At 43.5% G+C, this 21,482-nt stretch overlaps 2 protein-coding genes across 9 annotated transcripts in view; both read left to right on the top strand.

Annotated features, from left to right (window-relative positions):
• The first annotated feature begins 1,061 nt into the window (after positions 1–1,061).
• ptmab (prothymosin alpha b) lies at positions 1,062–3,674 on the top strand. Its single transcript, XM_054767028.1, has 5 exons — positions 1,062–1,300; positions 2,593–2,658; positions 2,733–2,817; positions 2,899–2,984; positions 3,057–3,674. Exons 1-5 carry the CDS (start codon positions 1,256–1,258, stop codon positions 3,099–3,101), a joined length of 327 nt encoding a protein of 108 aa, XP_054623003.1. The 5' UTR covers positions 1,062–1,255; the 3' UTR covers positions 3,102–3,674.
• A 4,622-nt stretch (positions 3,675–8,296) lies between these two features.
• dlg1b (discs large MAGUK scaffold protein 1b) overlaps positions 8,297–21,482 on the top strand; it is a 41,814-nt gene continuing 28,628 nt past the window's right edge. For 2 of the 8 annotated variants that reach the window (XM_054767848.1, XM_054767849.1), the window contains exons 1-4: positions 8,298–8,696; positions 9,486–9,617; positions 13,858–14,024; positions 16,441–16,506. In XM_054767848.1, coding sequence (XP_054623823.1) covers positions 8,678–8,696; positions 9,486–9,617; positions 13,858–14,024; positions 16,441–16,506 — 384 coding nt within the window. In that variant the 5' untranslated portion in view covers positions 8,298–8,677. Of the gene's footprint in view, positions 8,697–9,485; positions 9,618–13,857; positions 14,025–16,440; positions 16,507–21,482 lie in introns of all 8 variants that reach the window. The other 6 variants (XM_054767851.1, XM_054767855.1, XM_054767847.1 and 3 more) reach the window with 5 other exon arrangements.

Below are 21,482 nucleotides of genomic sequence, written 5' to 3'. Positions count from 1 at the left end.
CGCTCAAAGATGGACAAAAGTGCGTTGACATTGTTCGTTCTACCAATGGGAGTCGTCGTGAGCGGCCGACTGCGTCATCAAGGTAGAATTTGACTGTGGGTGTTTGTTAGCAGAGTATAGTGTGCCCCATCCCCCAACACCAGCGAGTAATGGCGGCTGCGTCTTTGACGCTTTGTCCTTCTCATGTTCAGCCTTTAAAAGCCATGTAACTTAAGTCGGTAAGGATAAATCCGTGTTTGCCCTTGTGTGTCATAAGAATGCGTCAGCTCACGAGCACAAGACTTGTTCGGCACTTGTCTCGTCGCATGTGTGTCAGGTCGCACTGTTCCTCCCTCTATTTCTTCAACAAAGGAGGAAACGAAGCCACTGTTGTATACTCTCAATGAGCGCGCTTACTCACTCCCACCGTTTGATGTAACCTTTTCACTCACTTAATTTGGCGTATGCGAAGGCAAACGTGACTAGCGCAAGTCGAATGTTTTAGGTGAAAAGACGAAAGTGACAAGTGCGCCATTCGGAGGCGAGAGAGATAGTTTCCAAGATGGCTGCTGGGGAGGGGAGGGGCTGTGAGTAGACATGGCGGCAGTGCTCCACTTTCGTCTTCACCGTTTTCAGGAATGTTCTGTTTTAGCGGCGACAGATGAAGAGATGGAGCGATAAACTAGGGCTCAGTGGTCTTTAAACGGCCCAACTTGTTAATGTTTTTCTGCGTTAGCGCCAAACTCTTAGCCTAGTACCCTCCATCTCAGAGGGCGGGACTGGCAGGCTGTAAGACACCGCCTGACTCGACCAGAAGAGCATCAATCAATCAAATCGTGACACACATCAACCGCGCTATAGTTCGTCGATATAGTTACTGCGTAACTCGACGAAGACTTGTTTATCTCGTCGTCCAGCTTTAGTAGATGTTAGTGCGGTGAAGCAGTGGTCCATTTTGAGCACTTTATTTGTTCACAATGGCATATTTTGTGGCCAAAAACTGATAGTAGCAGCATCTGAAAGAGGGGGCGTGGCCTCCGGGTTAGTAATTCTAGCCATTGTTCCACTCGGATGCGTTGAAAGAACACCTCTGCCGCGCCGTCTGCCAATCAGCGGCAGCAAAACTGTCGTGCGCCCCGCCTACCAGTGTATATTAAAGACCGGCGGTGGGCAACGTCGGCCATTGGCACAATAACACAGTGATCGCTGTTAAAGGAGGGAATTACTTTATTCCACCTTTCTTTTCTACCGTCCTTTATTTTATTCACCTGAAACAATGGCAGACACGAAAGTTGAGTCTGGCTCAGACATCTCGGCCAAGGTAAGACTAATTTCTTCTTTTTTCTCTGTCCTCGTCACCAAAAAACCTTCTTCGAAGCAACATTTTTTAAAAGCCTCTATTTCGGTCCACTCGGAGCGTTACGCACCGGCCGGGGTGTGAAAGTGTAGCAAAATGTGTTGTTTACAGCATCTGTGCTGCTTCCAGATGTCAGCAGAATCAAGCGGGTCTCATTGTCTGTGCGGCTTCTTTGTTTATACAAGCTGCTCGGTTCTCCTCGTCCGTTCTCTTCGTCCGAACCGGCACGTCCGAGCAGGACCGGAGAACCAGACTCCCAGCATACTCTTTTGGCGGCGTTTGGTTTAAGAGAGACTCTCACTGAACGCTGAGCGCCAAATGGGTCCGAGTCCAATCCTGCTCAGCACCAGACCAGGGTCCCGGACTTGGAAGATTCGACGCTGCGGTTGTTGCTTTCGATAGACACGACCCGGTTTGTTTACCGTGACGGTAGACTAGACACGGTGCTGGTTCTGGTCCGGCTCTGCATTGTACAAGATCGGCAGCTTCCGCTTTTTCTCTATGGCGTGTTGCGTGTGCGTGTTGGCGGCGCGCGTGCGTCTCGGGAGGAAAGTTTCTTTCTTTTTTAGTAATGCAGCCCACTTGTGTGCGTGTACGTGCGTGCGTGGAGGTGTGATTTGCGTGTTCGTGCTTTGTTTCTTAATCTGCTTTGGAACTGAACCACCTTGTAGACATTTACATTGCTTATACATAGTTACTTAGTTGCATATCGATATAAAAATTATTAACTATCATTTTTATTGAACCCACTCTAGTGATAATGTATCACACTTCCATTTTTATTTGTAGTTAATGTAGTACAATCCAAGTTTTCCGGTGTGATATCCGCCATGTGTCTTCGTCTTCTTCTATTGTCCTCCGTTACAAGCAGCCGCGTGCAACGCGCGCTCACACAGCCGCCTCCCCCGCCCCCCACGTTACCCCTCCCCCTTGCTGGGCGCCCTCCTGTGTGGTTTAAATGGAGCGTTGCATCATGGGTATTGCAGTACGTCTCCCGGGCGTGTCTGGTGACATATGGCGACTTGCACTGCAATACCCACAATACCCTGGGGCCACATCGCACAAGTATCACATTACCACACTTTGGAGAGGAGGGAGAGGCCTACAGGGACCAATAGAAAGCTCCCAGCATGCACCGCTGCTAGCATAACATGAACTATGAATGTAAATGTTCAATTTAACGTCATTAATCTAAATGTTCACTTTAATCAAACTTTCAAGTTAAGTGTCAAACTAAATGTTTCATTTTCATTCAGGACTTGAAGGAGAAGAAGCTGGTGGAGGAGAAGGAGAATGGCAAAGATGCCGCGACCAATGGAAAGGTAGGGCGGTCTGCTTGTGTATATACTAATGCAGCACCAAATACTTTTATTCAACTGAACCGCTTGTGCTCCAGGAGAATGAGGAGAACGGCGAGCCAGACATAGATGACGAGGAAGATGAGGAGGTGGATGAAGAGGACGAGGAAGATGACGGAGAAGGTACCTTTTTTATGTTTTGAAGCGTCCTTGTTCCCCAAAATCTCACAGCGCATTTCACCATGGAAATTGTCGTTCCTACAGGTGACGAGGAAGACGAGGAGGAGGATGATGACGAGCTGGAGGGTGGCACAAAGCGGGCGGCCGAAGATGATGAAGATGACGACGAGGTAAGGCGACATTCTTACGGTGTCACCTTCAAAACACAGTGCACCTTCTAAGGTGTCATCTTTCTCTTTCAGGACGACGTTGAGACCAAGAAGCAGAAAACAGACGATGACGATTGATAGGTTTTCTCACGCTGTGTCCTGCTGTGTCCCACTTCCCGCTTCTTCACCTCAGGGGGAGGGGCTGGAGGACAAAGAATAAAATAAGCAACATGGTCATTTAGCAAGTAGAGTTCAACAGCATCCACAAACAACCCCAAACTTAAATTCTCTTGAGGAACCTGACACCACCCTGGCGCCGAATTCTGACTTCAACAATTGCGACTCCAGAGGAGAATTAGTTTGTATTTTTATTTACATTTTATATTTTTGTACATATTGTTCAGAGGAGGGTTTCTCTCTCAGACAAAATCGGTGCTTCTTTAACAGAATCTTTGACCATGTTACACCCCCCAAACAACAAACACACAAAATCTCTTCAGCGGTTGAACTCTTGACATTCCAGTAAATTTAATGTATGTACTTTAGCTGTACCATAACTACTTTGTTTGTATGGGAGGGAAGGCCAAAGAAAAGAGCCTCTTTTCTTTTTTTCTTTTTGTCAGCGACTTTTTGTTTTCTGGCCGCCTGTTTTGATGTATGTGCGAAGTTTGTTGTTTGACAATAAACCTGACTTTTATTTTGTGAGTTCTACCTATTTGTGCTGCTTCCTGTTGACCAACACACTGAGGGAGATGTGTGATGTTTAGATAATGTGTTATGGACCTGTCTACATGGGAAGTTCGTGGGATTTTTGGTGGTTGGAAAAAAAAAAGAAAAGACGAGTCCACATTTGTAAATAGTCGCATCCATACGGGAACGCATCACTGGGGCGAAAAACTCATGAGGTGCTGTATAAGATATCAGGTCATATTAGCGGCAATGTGGAGAACACTACCACTAGCTTTATTGCGTTGTCATCTGCTAGCTGAACACTAGATGTCACTAAAATACCGCTTATTCAATTTCACCCGCTGAAGGTAGTCTTTCCGTTACGTAGCCAAGATGGCGACTTTTTGGGTTTATTTTTTACTATTGTAACTGTCCATCACTCAAGATGACTAAAAATGGCATTGCTGCATATCGTGCTTTCTTTTAATATTTTCATTTTTATATATCCCTGCTGTTGTATACATTTTATCTGCATATATTTATGCACTTTAGTGTTGAAAACGAAATAAAAGTCGATAGACAAAAAACTGTCCATCACGCATGCGCAGTATTTTGAGAGTTTTGACTCCCAACATTCTGGCGTTGACAGTATTTTAACGTGCTTCTCGGTGTCAACGCACTCAAAGGGCTACGTGTAAGTAAGCAATTGAGTTAATTTAGTGCGAGTGTTTGTTCTACACTGCCCCCTTGTGGACAAGCTCAGAGTAGCATAGTATTTCCTCGGCTGACATTTACAATTATCACGAATTCGTTTTGACAAGTTTGGATAAATATCTGTATGGGATGATGTAAATGTTCCAACAGTTTTTCACATTTATGAGAACATGTGTGTTTACATCATCTCACACACTTTGTTGCTATAGACCCGTCCCTCGTGACACTGGATAACAATCGCTGGGAGGTGGGGGCGCAATACGTTGGTCTCAACCAGAAACCTGCCTAGCAACAGATCGTGTCTTGACAGGCCTTCAAGGGAGCACCACACACACACACACACACTTCAAAATATCTCATGTTCGAGAAATGTCCTCGGGTTTCTGATTTGTGCTATGTTATACTTGTAGAATAGCTTTTCTACAAATGTCTTCAAACCACTTGAGTACTGGGACATAGTGCCTGCTGCCACTAGAGGGCACCAGAGGGCCAAGTTTGAACAAAAGTTTGAAGACATGATTTGGATTTAAGGGTTTTGTACAGATCTATGGTGTTTGGCTCTACTTGGTACGACAGAGGAACACAGCAACCTATTGTGCCATGATGACATAATCACGTCAGTGATATCACTTCCTGTTCATCCTTTGGTTAGTGATGGTGCTGACAGTGGAGTGGACAGGAGAGACACAGCAGCAAAATGTTGTGTGTGTGTTAATCCTCTTGATCCCGCTGACAGCAGCTTGGTGGCAATGCACCAAAAAATCCAACCAATTGGACCTCCCGTGGTTTTGAATACCTCGGACCTGCATCATCCATCCATCCATCTTCTTCCGCTTATCTGAGGTCGGGTCGCAGGGGCAGCAGCCTAAGCAGGGAGGCCCAGACTTCCCTCTTCCCAGCTACTTTGTCCAGCTCCTCCTGGTGGATCTCGAGGCATTCCGAGGTCACTTGAGAGACGTAGTCTCTCCAACGTGTCCTGGGTCTTCCCCGAGGCCTGTCCAGGAGGCATCCTGACCATTTCCAACTATTGAGGGATCACACTTCTCAGCTTTCCTGGTAAGGTTTATTCAGAGGTTCTGGAGAGAAGGATCCGCCGGATAGTTGAATCTCGGATTCAGGAGGAGCAGTGTAGTTTTCGTCCTGGTCGTGGAACTGTGGACCAGTCCTTAGGGTGCATGGTCATTTGCCCAACAAGTCTACAAGTGTTTGTAGACTTGGAGAAAGCATTCAACATTTTTCCTCGAGGAATTCTGTGGGGAGTACTCTGGGAGTAAGGGGTAGCAGACCACCTAATTCAGGTGGTTCGTTCCCTGTATAACCGGTGTCAGAGTTTGGTTCGCATTGCCGGCAATAAGTCTGACCCGTTTCCAGTGAGGGTTGGACTCCGCCAGGGCTGCCCTTCGTCACCGATTCTGTTGATCAATTTTATGGGCAGAATTTTTAGGCGCAGTCAGGGTGTTGAGGGGTTCCAGTTTGTTGGCTGCAGGATTGGGTCTCTTTTCGCAGATGAGGTGGTCCTGCTGGCTTCATCAAGCCGTGAGTTTCAACTCTCACTGGATCGGTTTGCAACTGAGTGTGAAACGGCTGGGATGAGAATGAGCACTTCCAAGTCTGAGTCCATGGTTCTAGCTCGGAAAAGGGTGGAGTGCCATCTCCGGGTCGAGGATGAGATCCTGCCCCAAGTGGAGGAGTTTAGGTGGAGATTTTGAACACCTCGGACCTGCATCACGACGACAGGAAACAGCTGATGGAGGTGCTTTGTTTTGTTTATCATGACAACGACTTTGTTATTGGCCAGACGGACAGAGGGAGCGCTTGTTACACACACACACACACAGAGTAGTTTATTGACAACAATGTGTGTGTGTGTGTGTGTGTGTGTGTGTCTATGTGTGCATGAGGAGCTGGTTCAGCTGCTGAGGTCAAAGGTTGCAGCCAGTACTGAGCTGTCCCAGCGTCAGTGATCTGCAGAAAGAACAGGGTGGTCTTTCAAATCGGTCATTGTGTAGAACAAAGTGATCTTATTGGTCATTTTGAAGAAGTTTTGTGTTTACATGACCCATTCAGAGGGTGTACAGCCACCTTCACAAATACCTTCTCCTCTGATTTCTAACCAACATTTACAATAAAAGTGTCTGACGTAACATATTGATGAGTTTCACCTCCCTTCTCTCTTTAATTACCATTGTTTGCTCGTGACAAAGGAAGCTAACAAGCTAATAAATAGTTGACAAGTGTCATGGTTTCTCACTAGTTGACTCTCTAGAAAACACCACGCCTTGCCGCAAAGAGACACTGTGGTGTTTCTCCATGTCAGATAGATAATTATGTGTTGCAGCTAAGATGGGCAGTACTTTTTAAAAATTGGCTTTAAAGACAAGCCTGTTTATTTTGTGTGTTTGGAGAGATTATCAACAATGAAAGACTTCACTACGACACAAATCATAAAGATAAGTAGTGTCTTGACATAATTATTCCTTTCACTTCATGCTTTGTTGGAGATGTAATGCTAATCATCATTGTGTCACTGTGAAGAGCAAGTTGGTCTTTTTCATGTTTCATAGGTCTTTGTGAGGAACGAGGTGGTCTTCAAGTAGTCCAATGTCATTGTGAAGAACAAGGTGGATTTTTTCTACTTTCACAGGTCATTGTGAGGAAAAAGGTGATCTTCTAGTAGTCCTACTGGGCATTGTGAAGAACAAGGTGGTCTTCTTCTAGTCCCATTGGTCAATGTGAAGAACAAGGTGGTCTTTTTTTAGTCCCATCGGTCATTGTGAAGAAGAAGGTCATTGTGAAGGGCAAGGTGCATGGTCTTCTACTAGTCCTGCTGGTCATTGTGAATAAGAAGGTAATTGTGAAGAGCAAGGTGGTTTCCTTCTAGTCCAATTGGTCATTGTGTAAAACAAGGTGCTCTTCTTCTATGTATATTGGCGTCTGCAAGCTGTTGTGTGTCAAATGTGTGCAGGATTTATCATTCATCTGTCAACATGTGATTAGAGCAGCACAACATGCTCACCATCTTGTCACTAAGCTCTATACACACACACACACACACACACACACACACACACACACACACGCACACACACATATATTAACATGCAATATTCAAGTAACATGAATGTGTTTTTTCAGAGCACATCAAATAAAATAGAACACTTCCTAATTCTAACCCTAGCACAGCCTTTTATTTTGAAGGGCAAATAACACTTCCTGTCACAGCAGGATGACAAGTAACTGAGCATTTCTACTCTCAGGACAAGTAACTAAGCACTTCTCTTGTCAGGCCAAGTATTTGGGTAATTCGACTCTCAGGCCAAATACTGAGTACTTCTACTAACTGAGCATTGCTCCTTCCAGGACAAGTAACTTAACTGTGAACTCAAACAAAACCACACATTTTGGGAAAATAAAGTTGCACAAAACCTCTTAAGTTTAAACCTTTTAACTCTTATTTGCTTTTTGGTTGGCTTTTTTGGAACGTTTCATCAAAAAGAAGGATCAGCCTCAAGAGGAAGAAGAAGCATCACTTGGTGTGTGATTTTGCAGCGCTTGACTTCTTTTTCCACTTGTGTGCCAGTTAAAAGATGAATAAAGCTGTTCTGTTGTAGGCAGCTAACATGAAGTGACGATAAACATTCATTAAAGGTGAGATGTAAAAGTAAAATTCATGTGACTGACAAGAAAAAGACCAGGAAGAGGAGCAGACTGCTTAACCTCTCACCTCACCTACTTCACACTTGACAGCTACAGGCACGCACACAGATGTTCCAAAGTGGGTCCCATCAGCACCAGCTGGACGCTGTCATAAAGAGTCCTAAATACAATAGGACAACTTCTTCCTCTTCTTTAATCCCTCCTCCCGCCAAGGTGGGCAGTGCGGGGTGGAGGGGTGGGGGTGGGGTGGGGGGGGGGTCACATGGTCGACGCCATTTTGGAGGAAAGTTTGAAATGTGAGGAAGAGAAGGAGGAGGAGGAGGAGGAGGAGAAAGAGGAGGAGGGATTTACTCGCACAACTTTGACACGAACGCACAGCAGGCGCGTGCACGAACAGTGGCGTGCGCGCGTGTCTTGGCTTTGCGACAAACAACTTCTGGTTTTGGTTCTTTTGGGCCGGCACACACACGGACGGGCGACCACAAGGTTCGTCCAGGACTGGAATGACTCGGATTTGGGACGTGTCACAGCCGAGTTAGTTTGTGTCGTCTTGACAGCCAGCCGCTGTAATCCATCGTCCTGCGGGGAGGGGAGCAGTGAGTGCTGTGCGGCTAGCACGGACAGAGCTCCGAACGGAACCGAGCAAAGCTGAACCGGAGCGGAGAGCCCGCGACATGCCCGTCAGAAAGAAAGGTAAGCCGCTTTCTCCACTAACTAGCAAGCTAGCATGCTAACTGCTACTCGCCGGGGAGAAAGTCCAAGTAACGACACCTGTTCCAGAACCGGGTAGAAACTAACTCGAACAAAGTGCCACACAGGCCCACACCAACCGCCCTCACTCAGACTGGACGGAACCGGGCCTGGCCGGGTCGCTAAAGTGACCTAAAGAAAAACCGCTAGCCTGTTAGCTTGTCGTGCTAAGCAAGTTGGGAATGGAGAAGCTTGTTGTGGAGGCTTAAAAATGATCAGACTGAAAGTAAACTATTCCTACCATCACCAACACATGTTGTACATTTATTACCACATATCTTCTCATCCTATGCGGTTATTCAGTGCTTTAATGAACTTATTTCTATCGCTCCAATAGCGTTAGAAGTAGCCTAAAAGTATTATTTCCATGACAACAACTTAACTCCATGGAACTAATCAATAGTTTACTGACCACTGACCACAGTGGGGACATTATTTAAATGGCAAGCATTTATTTGTTTTTAAAATTGGCTTTTCAATTTTTCAGTTAAAGCAACTAAAGTCAGAATTATTGATAAACTTGCCTGCTTCATGATCAATAAAGTGAATTAAATAGCCACCCGATACATTTAATCATTTGTATGGCTGCTAATTGCAGACACCTTTAAGTGGAAAGTAGGAATCTCCCCAGGATTAAGAGTGAAATCAATTACTTGTCAGCTTGTGTGGGACGTCCCGCCTCAGCGTCCTGTCCCCACACTCACCTGGCCACTTCTTCTTTTTGGCACACAGACGCACAGCGGGCGCTGTCCCTCCTGGAGGAGTACCGGGCCAAACTGAATCATGCTGAGGACAGACAGCTGCGTGTCTCCATCCAGAGGGTCATTGACATCTTCCAAAGTAACCTCTTCCAGGCGCTCATTGGTACGTCCCTCAGCCAAAGTTCTGCAAGCTTTTGGAAGGTTGTGTGAGCACTATAAGCAGAACTAAGCAGAAAGTGAATGAATGAATGAATACATGAATGAAACCAAGACTTGCTAGTTTACTGGCTCACTGCCCACTAACGGAAAGCAGCAGGAATGTGGTCCTACATGTCTCCTTCAAACTATTATTAGGCTGAAAGGATGAGCAGGGCTTTCTGTGCCTTCTAAATTGTTATTATTTTTTGCTAAAATGCTTAAAAGTCCTAGCCAAAGTAAATTTAGAGCTGTCATTGAGCCATTTGGAGTAGAGACATGGCTTTTGGGCTGTTTAGAAAGCTGAGGCTTTCTCCCCAGTAGTCAGCATGTGTCTAAGTGCTACTGACACTAACAAATAAGAATTTGAATTTTGGTTCATCTGTATTTGATTACTGTAATTTGGAGGTTATGACTGGAAAACCACATGGTTCCATATTTTAAGTCTTTACCTAATCCCATTTTCAATTTATTTGACAATAATACTACAAAAAATGGATAATTAAAGTTAGGATCAGGTGTTCTCAAGGTGCTCCATTTGTAAACCCTTGCTCACACTAGTCAGTCTTCACTAACTTCATGCAAACAGCTTCATGGCTGCCTGAAACTATCTTGTTTTTCCAAGACCCTTTTATGGTGACTGTTTGTAAAATATAGAGAAAAACATCATCACCTTTGCCCCGTTATGCAGGAGTCCCTTGCTTTTATGGCAAATGTCAACCCATCAAGTAGCATATCTGTGTTTTCACAATTTCTTGGCTATTCAACGTGTCAGTCATCATTAAGATTCAATGTAATTGGTCAACGCCTTGTACTTTAGAGGGTCTGCTACTTTTTTACGTACAGAATTTTGTTGATTGTTGAAACATTTATTTCATTCAAGAAAGAAGAAAACAAACAAACAATATTAAAACAATATGGCATACACAAAAGCAATTTTCAAACCAGAATGAAAGGGAGCAGAAAGACAAGTCTTATTAATTCTGCCCCTTTTTTCAGCTGCAAAGAAGGTCATATTTAAAAACAACAATATAAACAAAAAGTACCTATACATATAGCAGCCAGCAACGCAGATGGTTACGCATCTCCTCAATTACAAGTCAACCAATGCCATTTCCCACAATAAAAATAACCATAGTATGACAGTCAATCATAACTAACATATTTCATATTTCCTCAACATACTCATTTTAACCATTCTTTTAAATTTGATGTCAGACTTGGATTCTTTAGTTTCTTTATTCAGATTGTTCCATAAACTGACTCCTTTTACAGAAACACAACGTTACATCATTTTAGTCCTGAATTTTGTTTTTTTGAAGATCACTTTTCCTTTTAACAAATACTTGCTTTCTCTTTTTTCAAATCTTTTCTGAATATTGATTGGCAACGTTTTTTTTTTTTATAAGCTTTCAGCAAAATTAGCAAAATATTATAATCTAGTAATTCCCGAAATTTCAATAGTTTTAACTGAAGGAATAATGGATTTGTTGGCTCTTTGTATCATTTTCTACTGATTATTCTTATTGCTCTTTTTTGCAAAATAAAAATTGACTGAGTATGTTTTACAAGCATGGGTTGATTGGCTATTGTGCCACAGTACCCATGCCAGCTGAATTTATGATCAATAGTATGTGGGGAAATATGCGCATCTATTGAAAATGATGAAAGAATGCAGCAACAGTCAGTGTGTCTCTGTGGATGCAAGGCTTGGTGTGGACTAACTGTACATTTACTGGATTACTGGATACGTGTATCATTTTAAAATGAGACAAAATTAAATAAACAATTTTTTAAATAATTCATTGAATCTTTAAATAATTACATGTGTAATTAATTCAACCAATAAATGCATCTTTAAATAATTTAATGTGTCAGTAAATGTGTCATTAAATAATGAAAAATGTTAATCTAAGGTAAAAACATATATAATTATTTCACTATTTATTTCATTCTGTAGTTAATTATTTTGCTAATTAATTATTTCACGGACCTGTGATTAATTAATTTTATCTCTCACGTCCACCCATCAAAGTCTTTGGGCAAGTCTAACACGAATCTAGTCGAATGGTCTGAAGCCCGTAAGTCGGAGAACATACCCCAACTTTCTCAGGAGTTTGTGAGCTGTATTTTAAACCTTGCTGATATCGGATTTTTGGGGCCGATACCGATATTGGGGCTGAAAAAAGCCGAAGTAACCAAGTGGATTCATGACTGAAGATAAACATAATCATATCTGTCTCATATCTGTACTCAGAAGCATTGGAAAAGAGAGCAATAAATTAGCCAAACGTAGCCAAAAATAAGCATATATTTTGACTAATACTAGGCCGTACTGAATAACAATACACCATAACCGCGATAGGTAGCAGCACCCAGTGTATCACAATATGTTGACTGGCTCTGTTTAATTAATTAATTAGTTAGTTAGTATTAAGTATTAATATTGAAATAATTATTTATGTTTTTACATTAAATGTACTGGTACTTTAATTATTTAATAACACATTTAAGTAATTATTTTAACAGTTATTTATTGATTTAATTAATTAATAACACATTTAATACATTATTTAAAGATTTATTTGTTTATTTCATTTTGTCCCATTTGGTCCTCCATATCATTTAAAATCTCAACAAACTAAGATAGACAGGCTAGTCAGGAAAGCAGTAGACCGTAAATTGTTAACAACTGAACAAGCCTTTTATTAGACTTGCTATGTTTTTGACATGATTGCAGCAGGACAGCATGTGTAGTTCATACATTAAAAAAAAACAACAACCGTTATGTGATGTTTGTTCCCAAGCAGCATACAAAGCTGGAGGTCTTGATTTAGGAACACAACGGAGCCATGCAAGCAAATCACTTCCTGAATGAAATCATTTGCTAGACTCTATTAAAAAAAAACAACAAAAAAAAAAGATGAGAAAAAACACTGTACTTGGAATGTTATTCCCAATATTCCCAGCACAATAGGTTGTTGCTCCTTACTGAATATGGTTCTCCCACATGAAGCTGCTAGGAGCTTTTAGTCAGACCCTTCTCGCTAGTGATGAGCAATGCGGCCTTTCGGGCGGCCATGTTGATCCATCAAAGTGTGGCATGATGTTTGATGATCACAGGTGTAAATCTACATTAATGAGCTGCTTTTTTTGTGCCGTGCACCACATTGGCACGAGGTGGCGTTATCCAGTGAATGCTTGGCACATTTTAAAAAACATGCCAAAACAAATGCTTGACTGCATACACAATATACTGTAGGTTGATACATTGTTCTCACTTCTTTTTTCATGTAATATTTTCATTCATGAGTACATTTTCTCATTGTCCAAGTACAATGTAAATATTATATAAGGCAATACATGTTTTTCAGTGGTTTATGTTTTCCAGTCAAATATAATAGATGATGGATTACTTTCTTTTTAATTGTACCTTTTAAACAACTTTATTCTCCGTGCAGGCCGTGTTTGATGTTTTTGTTTTTTCCCCCCCAAATATGCCGCAGACCAACAAAATACAAGCCGTGGGCTACAAATGGCCCCGGGGCTGCTCTATGGCACCCCTGCTCTATGGCATTCATGTGAAAATTGCCCTTGGAACATGAGGTGCATTTGTGGCCCTCACCATGATGTCCACCCCAAATGTGAGGCAGCAGCCGGCAGAGCACATTGTAATCCCTCTGTGGACATGACGATTTGACGATTACCCCCCCCACCCCCCAGTCCCCTTCATAATCCACCTCACCACCCCAGCTGAGATGCTTCAGTTTGTTTTTCTTGTCCTTCTTTCCCTGGCCTGCTTTCAGACAAGCAGATGGCCTTTATGCACTCTCACTTTAATACTGCAGTGGGCGGAACCACTGGAATCATTTTGTTAGTGGTCCCCGTCAGGTCATGTGATCTCTCCCGCGTGTCCTCATGTTTGGACTTCATAGTTTTATTAAGGCTGCAGATCAAGTCAGGCTGCAATGGAGGTGGGGGCTGGCTGTTAGTATTTTTACATCAGTATCAGAGTGTTGTTAATCTTTCATCTATTTTCAGTCAACACTATCTGAAAATTGACTCTGTGTGTGTATAATGACTGTGTCAATGTCATTCATTTTTTGTCTGCTTTATGATAAAACAAAAAGGTCACCAAATAAAGATGGGGCTCACCACATTAGCTGCCATGACAACACTTCTGTAACACATGTTCTTCTTGCTGTCAGACATCCAGGAGTTTTATGAAGTGACCTTATTGGACAGTCAAAGATGGGTGGAGTCTTCCAAGCCAGTGGATGTGGTGGTGCCGCCCGTCAACCTGTGGGACTTCTCCAGCCTTCAAAGCACAACCGTGACCTCCGACACGCTGCCCAGCCTTAGCACCAGCATCGAGGTAAGATGGCCGCCACACTTTGTGTGCTCATGTGTATGTGTGTGTACGTGTGTCTGTTTGTGTGGGCTGTGTCTCAAATGGAAGATTTCTATATACTTCCATAATTACTTAGTTCCTGAGTGCGCAAATTTAGACAGTGTAGTGCTGTCCCAAATCCATTACTGTTGTGCACTTATCGATAGGGGTGTGTGTCCTCATCCGATATTGATAGCAGAAAAAACGAGTATCGGGTTCTATTAGCCTGTATCTAAAATCTCAGATATTGGCACTGCGATACAAGCAGTCGATTTCAGACGTCGCCCCAGCATGTCTATCCATCAGCGGCTGCAGAGAGGCCCACCTGATCACAACAACAGAGGGTGCTAGCGTGTTAACATACACTCAATTCATTGCTGAATTTACTTTATTACACAGCATGACCAACAATATTGTTTGGCTTTTGTAACAAACTCTGTGAGCCAGGTCCCTAATCCAATAAAAGTTCCAATTAAAGTCCATCCAATAAAAGATAAAATTGGAAAAAATGGATGTGCAAAATATTTTTAGGTTAGGGCTAATCATTTGACATGGTTATGGATCAATTTGTGTTGTGATTTAGAATATATGACATTTTTTTAGCAAACTATCTTTAACGCAATAGTTTTTTATTGACTGTCCCTAGTATAAACAACCAGCGGTTGAGTGGCACTTCCCGTGCGAGTTCCCCGCACCATGACACAGCAGTCCGGGCACAGTGAGGGGGAACTAACGCTGTAGATACAGAGCTGAATCTCCAACATGAAACTAACTTCACTACTATACACCACGGACGGTGGTGTTTAGTTTTCTTCTTCTTGCTGGTGGCGGGAGTCGAGTGGCAAACATACGGTAGCCGGATTGGCCTGATCTCGTGACGCCGATTTTATCCTGAAGATCGGATCGGGACATTCCTAATATATGTTAGGGTTGGGCGATATGGACCTTAGCATGTATCACAATATTTTTGGGATGAGTCACGATATGACGATATAATTAAATTCAGTGGAGTCATGTATAAAAAAATAAATATATCACAAGAGAAAAATATGCTTATCTGTCAACGGCACTTCACACGGGACTGTTTTTTCTGAACATCGGCCAATACGAAGCTGGACTATCCGCCAAACTGTTTCTGAAGTCTGATGCCTTTCCCACGTTACTTGGTCGTGTTAAGAGTCAGCAGAACACGGTGTAAGTAACAATTTATCACTGTCCTAACTGTGTTTATTTTGTGTAAGTAATCAGACAAAAGGGGTTCGGCAGCTGTCCGGAAGTCCTCTGGAGCGCTTGAGAGTGTGACCAATCACAGCGGAGTGGCATGGCAGGAGGCATACCTGGAGGGAGGGCGTAAATTACACAGACCGTTTGATCTAGAAAGCTTTCTGTGTGGGTTATCGTGTGTAGCTGCTCTATATGAGTCCCGAACTCAATACAAAGGCCCGAAAATTAGTCTAATAGGCCCCCTTAAATATTTGAGATCATCCGACATATTTAAATATTAGTTAATGACAACACAACTGAACACAAAATGCAGTTTTTAAATGGAAGTTTTTATTATTAAGGGAGAAAAAAAAATCCAAATGCTCCTAATTGTGGCCCAACCAGTTATTAGGTTTACGGGGCAATCACTTTTTCACACAGGCCATGTAGATTTGGATTTTTTTTCCTCCCTTAATAATTAAAACTTAAAAACTGTATTTTGTCTTTAGTTGTCATTGACTAATATTTAAATTTGTTTGATGATCTGAAACACTTAAGTGTGACAAACATTTAAAAAAAATACGAAATCACCAAGGGGGAGGGAAACTCTTTTCACACCACTGTATCTATAGTCGACTATTGGTCGACTAACAAAATCTAACACATCACATTCAAAAATGAAAATTGAAAATCCTTAGTTAAAGACAGCCCTATGTGAATGATTCAACCTGATATTGAATTGATATCTGTGTCGGCTGATATTCAAGGCTGCAATATCGGTATCGGATTGGAAATGAAAAATCGGGACGCGCCTACTGACCGGAAATGACGATTGCAGTATTTATTCATTTCTGGCGAGTATTGAGGGTGTCAATTGTCAATCACTGCACACTCATAATGCCTTGTGAGTGCAACATCTGGGTACTGACAGTGCATTGCTGTACTTCTCAGTGTGAATGCACTTATGCACTCAAAGGTCCAAGTGTAACCAATTCAGACGCAGCCTGTGTGTGCGTGCAAATTGCTTTCAAGAGTTCAAATGCTTCTCTGCTCACTTCTTGTTGGTGGCTGTCAATAAATCATTTGTGTTGTCATGGTGATGGTAAAGTATTCCAAAATTTCTTGTGACATCAAACATGATGATAATGATAAAAACAACACCCTGTTTCTCTCCCCTCCCCCCTCCAATGCCACTCAGGACTCCGCCCTCCTAAACGAAATCCTCCACACGTTGGCCAAACGCTTGCCAAAACATGACACACGTGTAAGTAGTGGCAGGAGTTCATCCACATCCGGGCATGGAGAGGGTGGCGTTTGTGCTGGCCGGTGTCAGTTACTGCAGACGCCCTGTAGATGTCGCCACATGCTAAGTAGTTAGCATGGTGTTTGCAAGTGCTTCATCCATCAGGTTGATTTTGGCAGCTGGGTCCACTTTAGGATGTTTAAAGGGCCAGTTGACTGGAGATGCACTTCTGCTCACCACCCTCATGCTTCCTGTGCGTCTTCATGCTTTGCTCGTCATCATGTGAGAGTGTCCGCATGAAGCAGCTCTTCGAAGCATCCCAGATGGCGGCTGATGTATGTGTGTATGTGGGCTACACATTTTCAACATGAGGAAGCAGCAGTGTGAGGGCTTCTATCGGAGAATAAAAAAGTGCATAATAATTGTGGTCTGTTTTGAGGATTTTGCTTTCAATTGAAGACTTTTCTGACATGGACTCTGACCTTGTCTTGAGTGTGAAAATGTTACTGGTACTTCCTCTGTCTTGGCGAACGCTAGCTGAGGAGGCAGTCCCATGTGTCGTCATGGTGACAGACAAGCGTGATCACACTGACTTTTAACGGTCGTCACATGATCGCCTGACTTGCTGATGATGCCATGTGCTGGGGGTGGGGCCTGCGTGGCAGATGGACGGCGTGTAAAGTATTCGTACGTGTGCTTGTGTTCCACCCACGCAGTTGCTGATGAAGCTGTGACCTCAGGCCTCCGCCTCCTCGCTGTTTGAGTCACACCAGCAGCAAACCTCTATGGTAATGAGTTTGTGGTTCTATGTGAGGAGTTATTAACAGAACAGAAAGTAGAATGTTTGACTGTTTTGTCATGAAAAGATTTGCTGACAAGTGTAGTTGTCATTTACTTGTGGATGTAGGTAAGTCCTCATTGACTGTTGAAACACCTGTTGGAGTTGTTGCATTAAATGTGATTAAGTGTACTTAGTTTTAATTAGTTGAACACTCAACAAAGACAGAAGGTCCAGTCAAACCTGCTGAGATGAGCTTTTCAAAGCACAGTAGCGACCTCACCGAACCCCTTTAGATTGGGACAAACGTTGGCTGAAGTTTGAGATTTTCCACAGCCCTCAAACATCTCATCACTGTGCAGGAGGGCGTGCGGTTCGGTGGCCTGTCCCTGCTCAGGATGACGGCGGTCCGGGGGAGGAATGGGGCGGCTCTCTGCTGAGCCCACTCATTGCTGTCAGTGACGGTGATTGTGTGTGTACGCTGAGCTTGTCGGGCTTTCTCCCGGCTGTCAACAATGGATTGCATTTGTATCGTCACCACTAAGGTAACCTGAGATAAACATCGCCAAATGCCAAGACGCACACAGGAATTGAGGTGCACTTTTTTGCTTTACATTCGGTGTTTAAAACTGCCTATATCTGCTTCTAGTATCGTATCCTGATTTATGAAAATATCACATTTTTAAGGCAGTTCGCCTTTGATTGTGTGTGTTTTTGACTTTTAAAATGGTGTATTTTACCAACGGAGGCTGGCTGGATTTGGTTTGCACAGTTGAAAAACTTCATCTTGTGTACTTAAAATTGCTTATCTTAATGGATATGAGAGGCGCCGATTGGATGGTGTATGTTGTTGATTGTTCATTGGAGACTGCTGACTGTGTCCTATAGGGGTGTAACGATTCATTCACTACATTGATGCATTGATTTATAATCCTACGATCCAACCACACTGATGTGTGCTTAGCAAGTTTCTATTCTTGTTTCACAGTCACACTGGTTGAATTTTGGCTAAAAAGTTACTGAATCGATTTAAAGTTACTTAATTTGTGTCGGATTGTATCGTTCTAAATGAACCCAAATTGTTCTTGAATTGTATCGGCAACCACAAATCATGATATGAATCGAATCCTTATTAAAACAAATACTTACACTCCTAGTGTCCTGTCTTTAGCAAACTGATATTCCATAATTGTTTCATATGTGGAAACTTATGAAAAACAGTTGTATTATCAATCTGCTTATTGTTAACCTTTTGTTTCTAATGTACACACAGTTATTCATCACTTTTCTAATGGAAGTGCATCAAGAGTAATTGTTTGACTATATACAGTAAATAATAGCCCAGTATGGTGTGACATGTTAGTAGAATATTGACATTTGAAAGTCGTTGCTTGACAGGAATTAGTGCTCAGTTCTGATGTAATGCCTGTAGTAAGTGATATTGACAGTGTAGTTCTGACCTATCAGTTTACACCATCGAAAACATCAGCAGAAAGTATGTGGCTGCTACAAAGGATACTGTTTCTACATAACTTGGTTTTGCTCTCTTAGCCCAGTTGATGATGATGTGAAGTTGAGCTATGACCTCAAGTGCCCCCTCCCCACTACCTCAAGGTGACACCATCTGGGTAACCGTCGCTGCCAGTCTCATGGGACAAAAATACTCAGTTGGGAAGGAAGGGGTCGCAAGTGCAGGTGAGAGAGACTGGCCCTGGTTGTCATGACAACAGCAGGTGAATGTCTAATCTTTTTCAACATTACTTAAAGCGACAACATATTGTGTTGCCATGGTAACAATCAAAGCAGAGCAACTTGCTCCTGAGAGAGGGCATATATCTCTGCAGCCCCCTGCTGCCCAGTCTGTGCTAGTGCACGGAGTCACGTGTCCAGCAGGTGGTGTCCCTCCATAGATCTTGTACATCCTAGAAAGTGACTCACTGTACATATTATATACATGTCATTGTACGCATGTCACGATCACTGATCTTACGTGTTTTGATCCATGATGGCCCGGGTCATGTGAGGTTTATACAGGCATACGCACGCGCGCCTGCACGCACACACTTGGGATAAATTTAGCAATTGGTCCTCACATCTGAACCTGTCAGCTGCTATCACTGTCACTGTGTGTGCATGTGTGCTCGCACATTGCGCTGGCCGTGCACATCTCTGCGTGCGTGCATGCGTGCGCATCAATGTGTGTGTAGCCTGACTCACATTTTGATAATGAGGCGCTCAGACAGCAATGTGCTCACATGGAAGCTAATTGCTGCAAACTTTACAAAAGTAATGTGTGTATGAGAAGAGATGTGCAGTACATCTCCCAGGAGCCTGAGCTTCTGTGGATGGAGGCAGTAGGCGACGTCTCAGGCAGATGCATCCTGGGATTTGGAGTGTGGTGTCAGTCATGGTCAGAAAAGGAAGTAAATTTCCAACTATTGTCTAGTTCACACTTTTGCCACTTCCTGTCCATTTCCTCCTCTTCTGGTCCACATCAGTGACTCTGTCCTACATGCTCTACCTTCCCTGAGGATACACCCCCACAACCCACAGCCCTCCATCTTTCTCTTGGGTCATGTGACGAAGCTCACTCCCTCCCCTCCCCCTGAAGACCGATCACACCCCCACAGAGGAACACAACACGCGCGCACACAAACGCACACACACATACAGAGTGAGGAGGCAAACGAAACCAGTGAGAGACGAGGCGAGCGCCTGTGAGGAGGTGGACAGCTGAGGACTACATTGTACCAGAAGAAGAAGAGGAAGGAGGAGGTGGTGGAGGAGGAGGAGGGGGGAGGTTCTCCCTGAATGAAGGAAGAGCTCAGGGAGTCGTTTCGTCCTCGCCGCCATGGAGCGACGCGAGGAATGAGGGCGGATGGTGAGAGCAGAAAGCAGCAGCAGCAGCAGTGGAGGAGGAGGTGGCGAGGATGGAGGTGGCGTCGGAAGAAGTGTGGGAGGGGCTGGGCAGCGCGGGAGGAGCCGCCAACGCTCCCGGAGGCGGCGGCTGTCGGCCAACAAGATGTCGCCCGGCGCCAAGAAGCTGGAGTGTTTCTCACCCATGTTGTGTCACTGCAAGGTGGCCTGCACCAACAGCGCTATCTCCCTCATGTTTGGATGCAAGGTGGGTGCATGCGTGCCTGTGCGCGTCCTCTCAGAGGGGCATCTGGGAACCCGATGGTGAGCTCAAGTTGGAATCTGCTACTTTTACATTTCTGCTTGATTCTGAACCATCCGGCTTGCCATTCAAGCTTGCTCATGGTGGAATCTCCATAGTCGAACGGCCAAAAGTGGTACAATTTGGAGTTTGGCCAAAAAAATCCTCAAAAGTTTAAACAATCATCGTGTGTGATATCACGCAAGGCGTCAGCAAATCTTGTCAGACTTCAGCTCTGTGAGCTTGTTTTTTTTGTTTTTTTTTCTGTGATTCCAGCACAGAAGCGTACCTGTGATGGCAAAGCGGAAAAGTGTGTTGATAAAATAAAATAGATGAAACCTACCGTGACATAAGCCTGTGTTGTGACGTTTGCTATTTTTTAAAAGACAACCCTTTTATTACCGGCCATTTTAGACGATTTTGACTGATCTTTCAAGGCACACAGAATATTGACTTCTATGGCTATGTAGACATGGAACCTACTAAAACAAATATTAGACTCCCATCTTTCATCAGAAAAAAAGTTTGTTTCTACCTTTTTCCGTTCTTGTGCATGCGCGTGCGTGCGCATGTGCATGCATTAAAATTTCCCTTCAGTACGTATTTTTTGTGTGTGTGGAATGCGTGAAGAGTTGTTTGAAGCACTTAAACAGGATCCCGAATTAACTCTTTAGTCTTTGGAGTGAATGGGCTTAAAATAGTTTGACTTGTCAGATCGTTGAAACATTTGTTTGAAGAGCAGTAAAGTGTTCCCATCAGACTGAGATGAGGGTTAAATTCAGCCTATGTTGTCTTTAAAGCTGCTGCATTGTTATTGGTTGACTGAACTGCTCATCAACTCCTCGTGGGAGGAAGGGGACATGCATGTGTGTGTGTGTGTGTGTGTGTGTGTGTGTGTTTGGGGGGGGAGGGGGGGGGTCAACGTACACACTGGTAGTACACACAGCAGAGTGCATGTGCGTCATGCGGGAACAGATTAACATTACAGTTTGATCACGATGACCACCAACATGAGGTTGCAATGCCCCCCTAATCTAGTCTTAATTAAGCATTGATCAGCTG

This window comes from Dunckerocampus dactyliophorus, chromosome 2, assembly GCF_027744805.1.
Source record: "Dunckerocampus dactyliophorus isolate RoL2022-P2 chromosome 2, RoL_Ddac_1.1, whole genome shotgun sequence".
NCBI lineage: Eukaryota > Metazoa > Chordata > Actinopteri > Syngnathiformes > Syngnathidae > Dunckerocampus > Dunckerocampus dactyliophorus.
This window is presented reverse-complemented; position numbering and strand designations above follow the sequence as displayed.

What these genes read in the sequence shown, in the direction of transcription:
- ptmab (XM_054767028.1), top strand. Translation starts at nt 1,256, where the DNA reads ATGGCAGACACGAAAGTTGAGTCTGGCTCAGACATCTCGGCCAAG. An exon ending in ATGCCGCGACCAATGGAAAG is followed by an intron (nt 2,659 to 2,732) that starts GTAGGGCGGTCT and finishes CTTGTGCTCCAG; the next exon opens with GAGAATGAGGAGAACGGCGA. An exon ending in ATGATGAAGATGACGACGAG is followed by an intron (nt 2,985 to 3,056) that starts GTAAGGCGACAT and finishes TTTCTCTTTCAG; the next exon opens with GACGACGTTGAGACCAAGAA.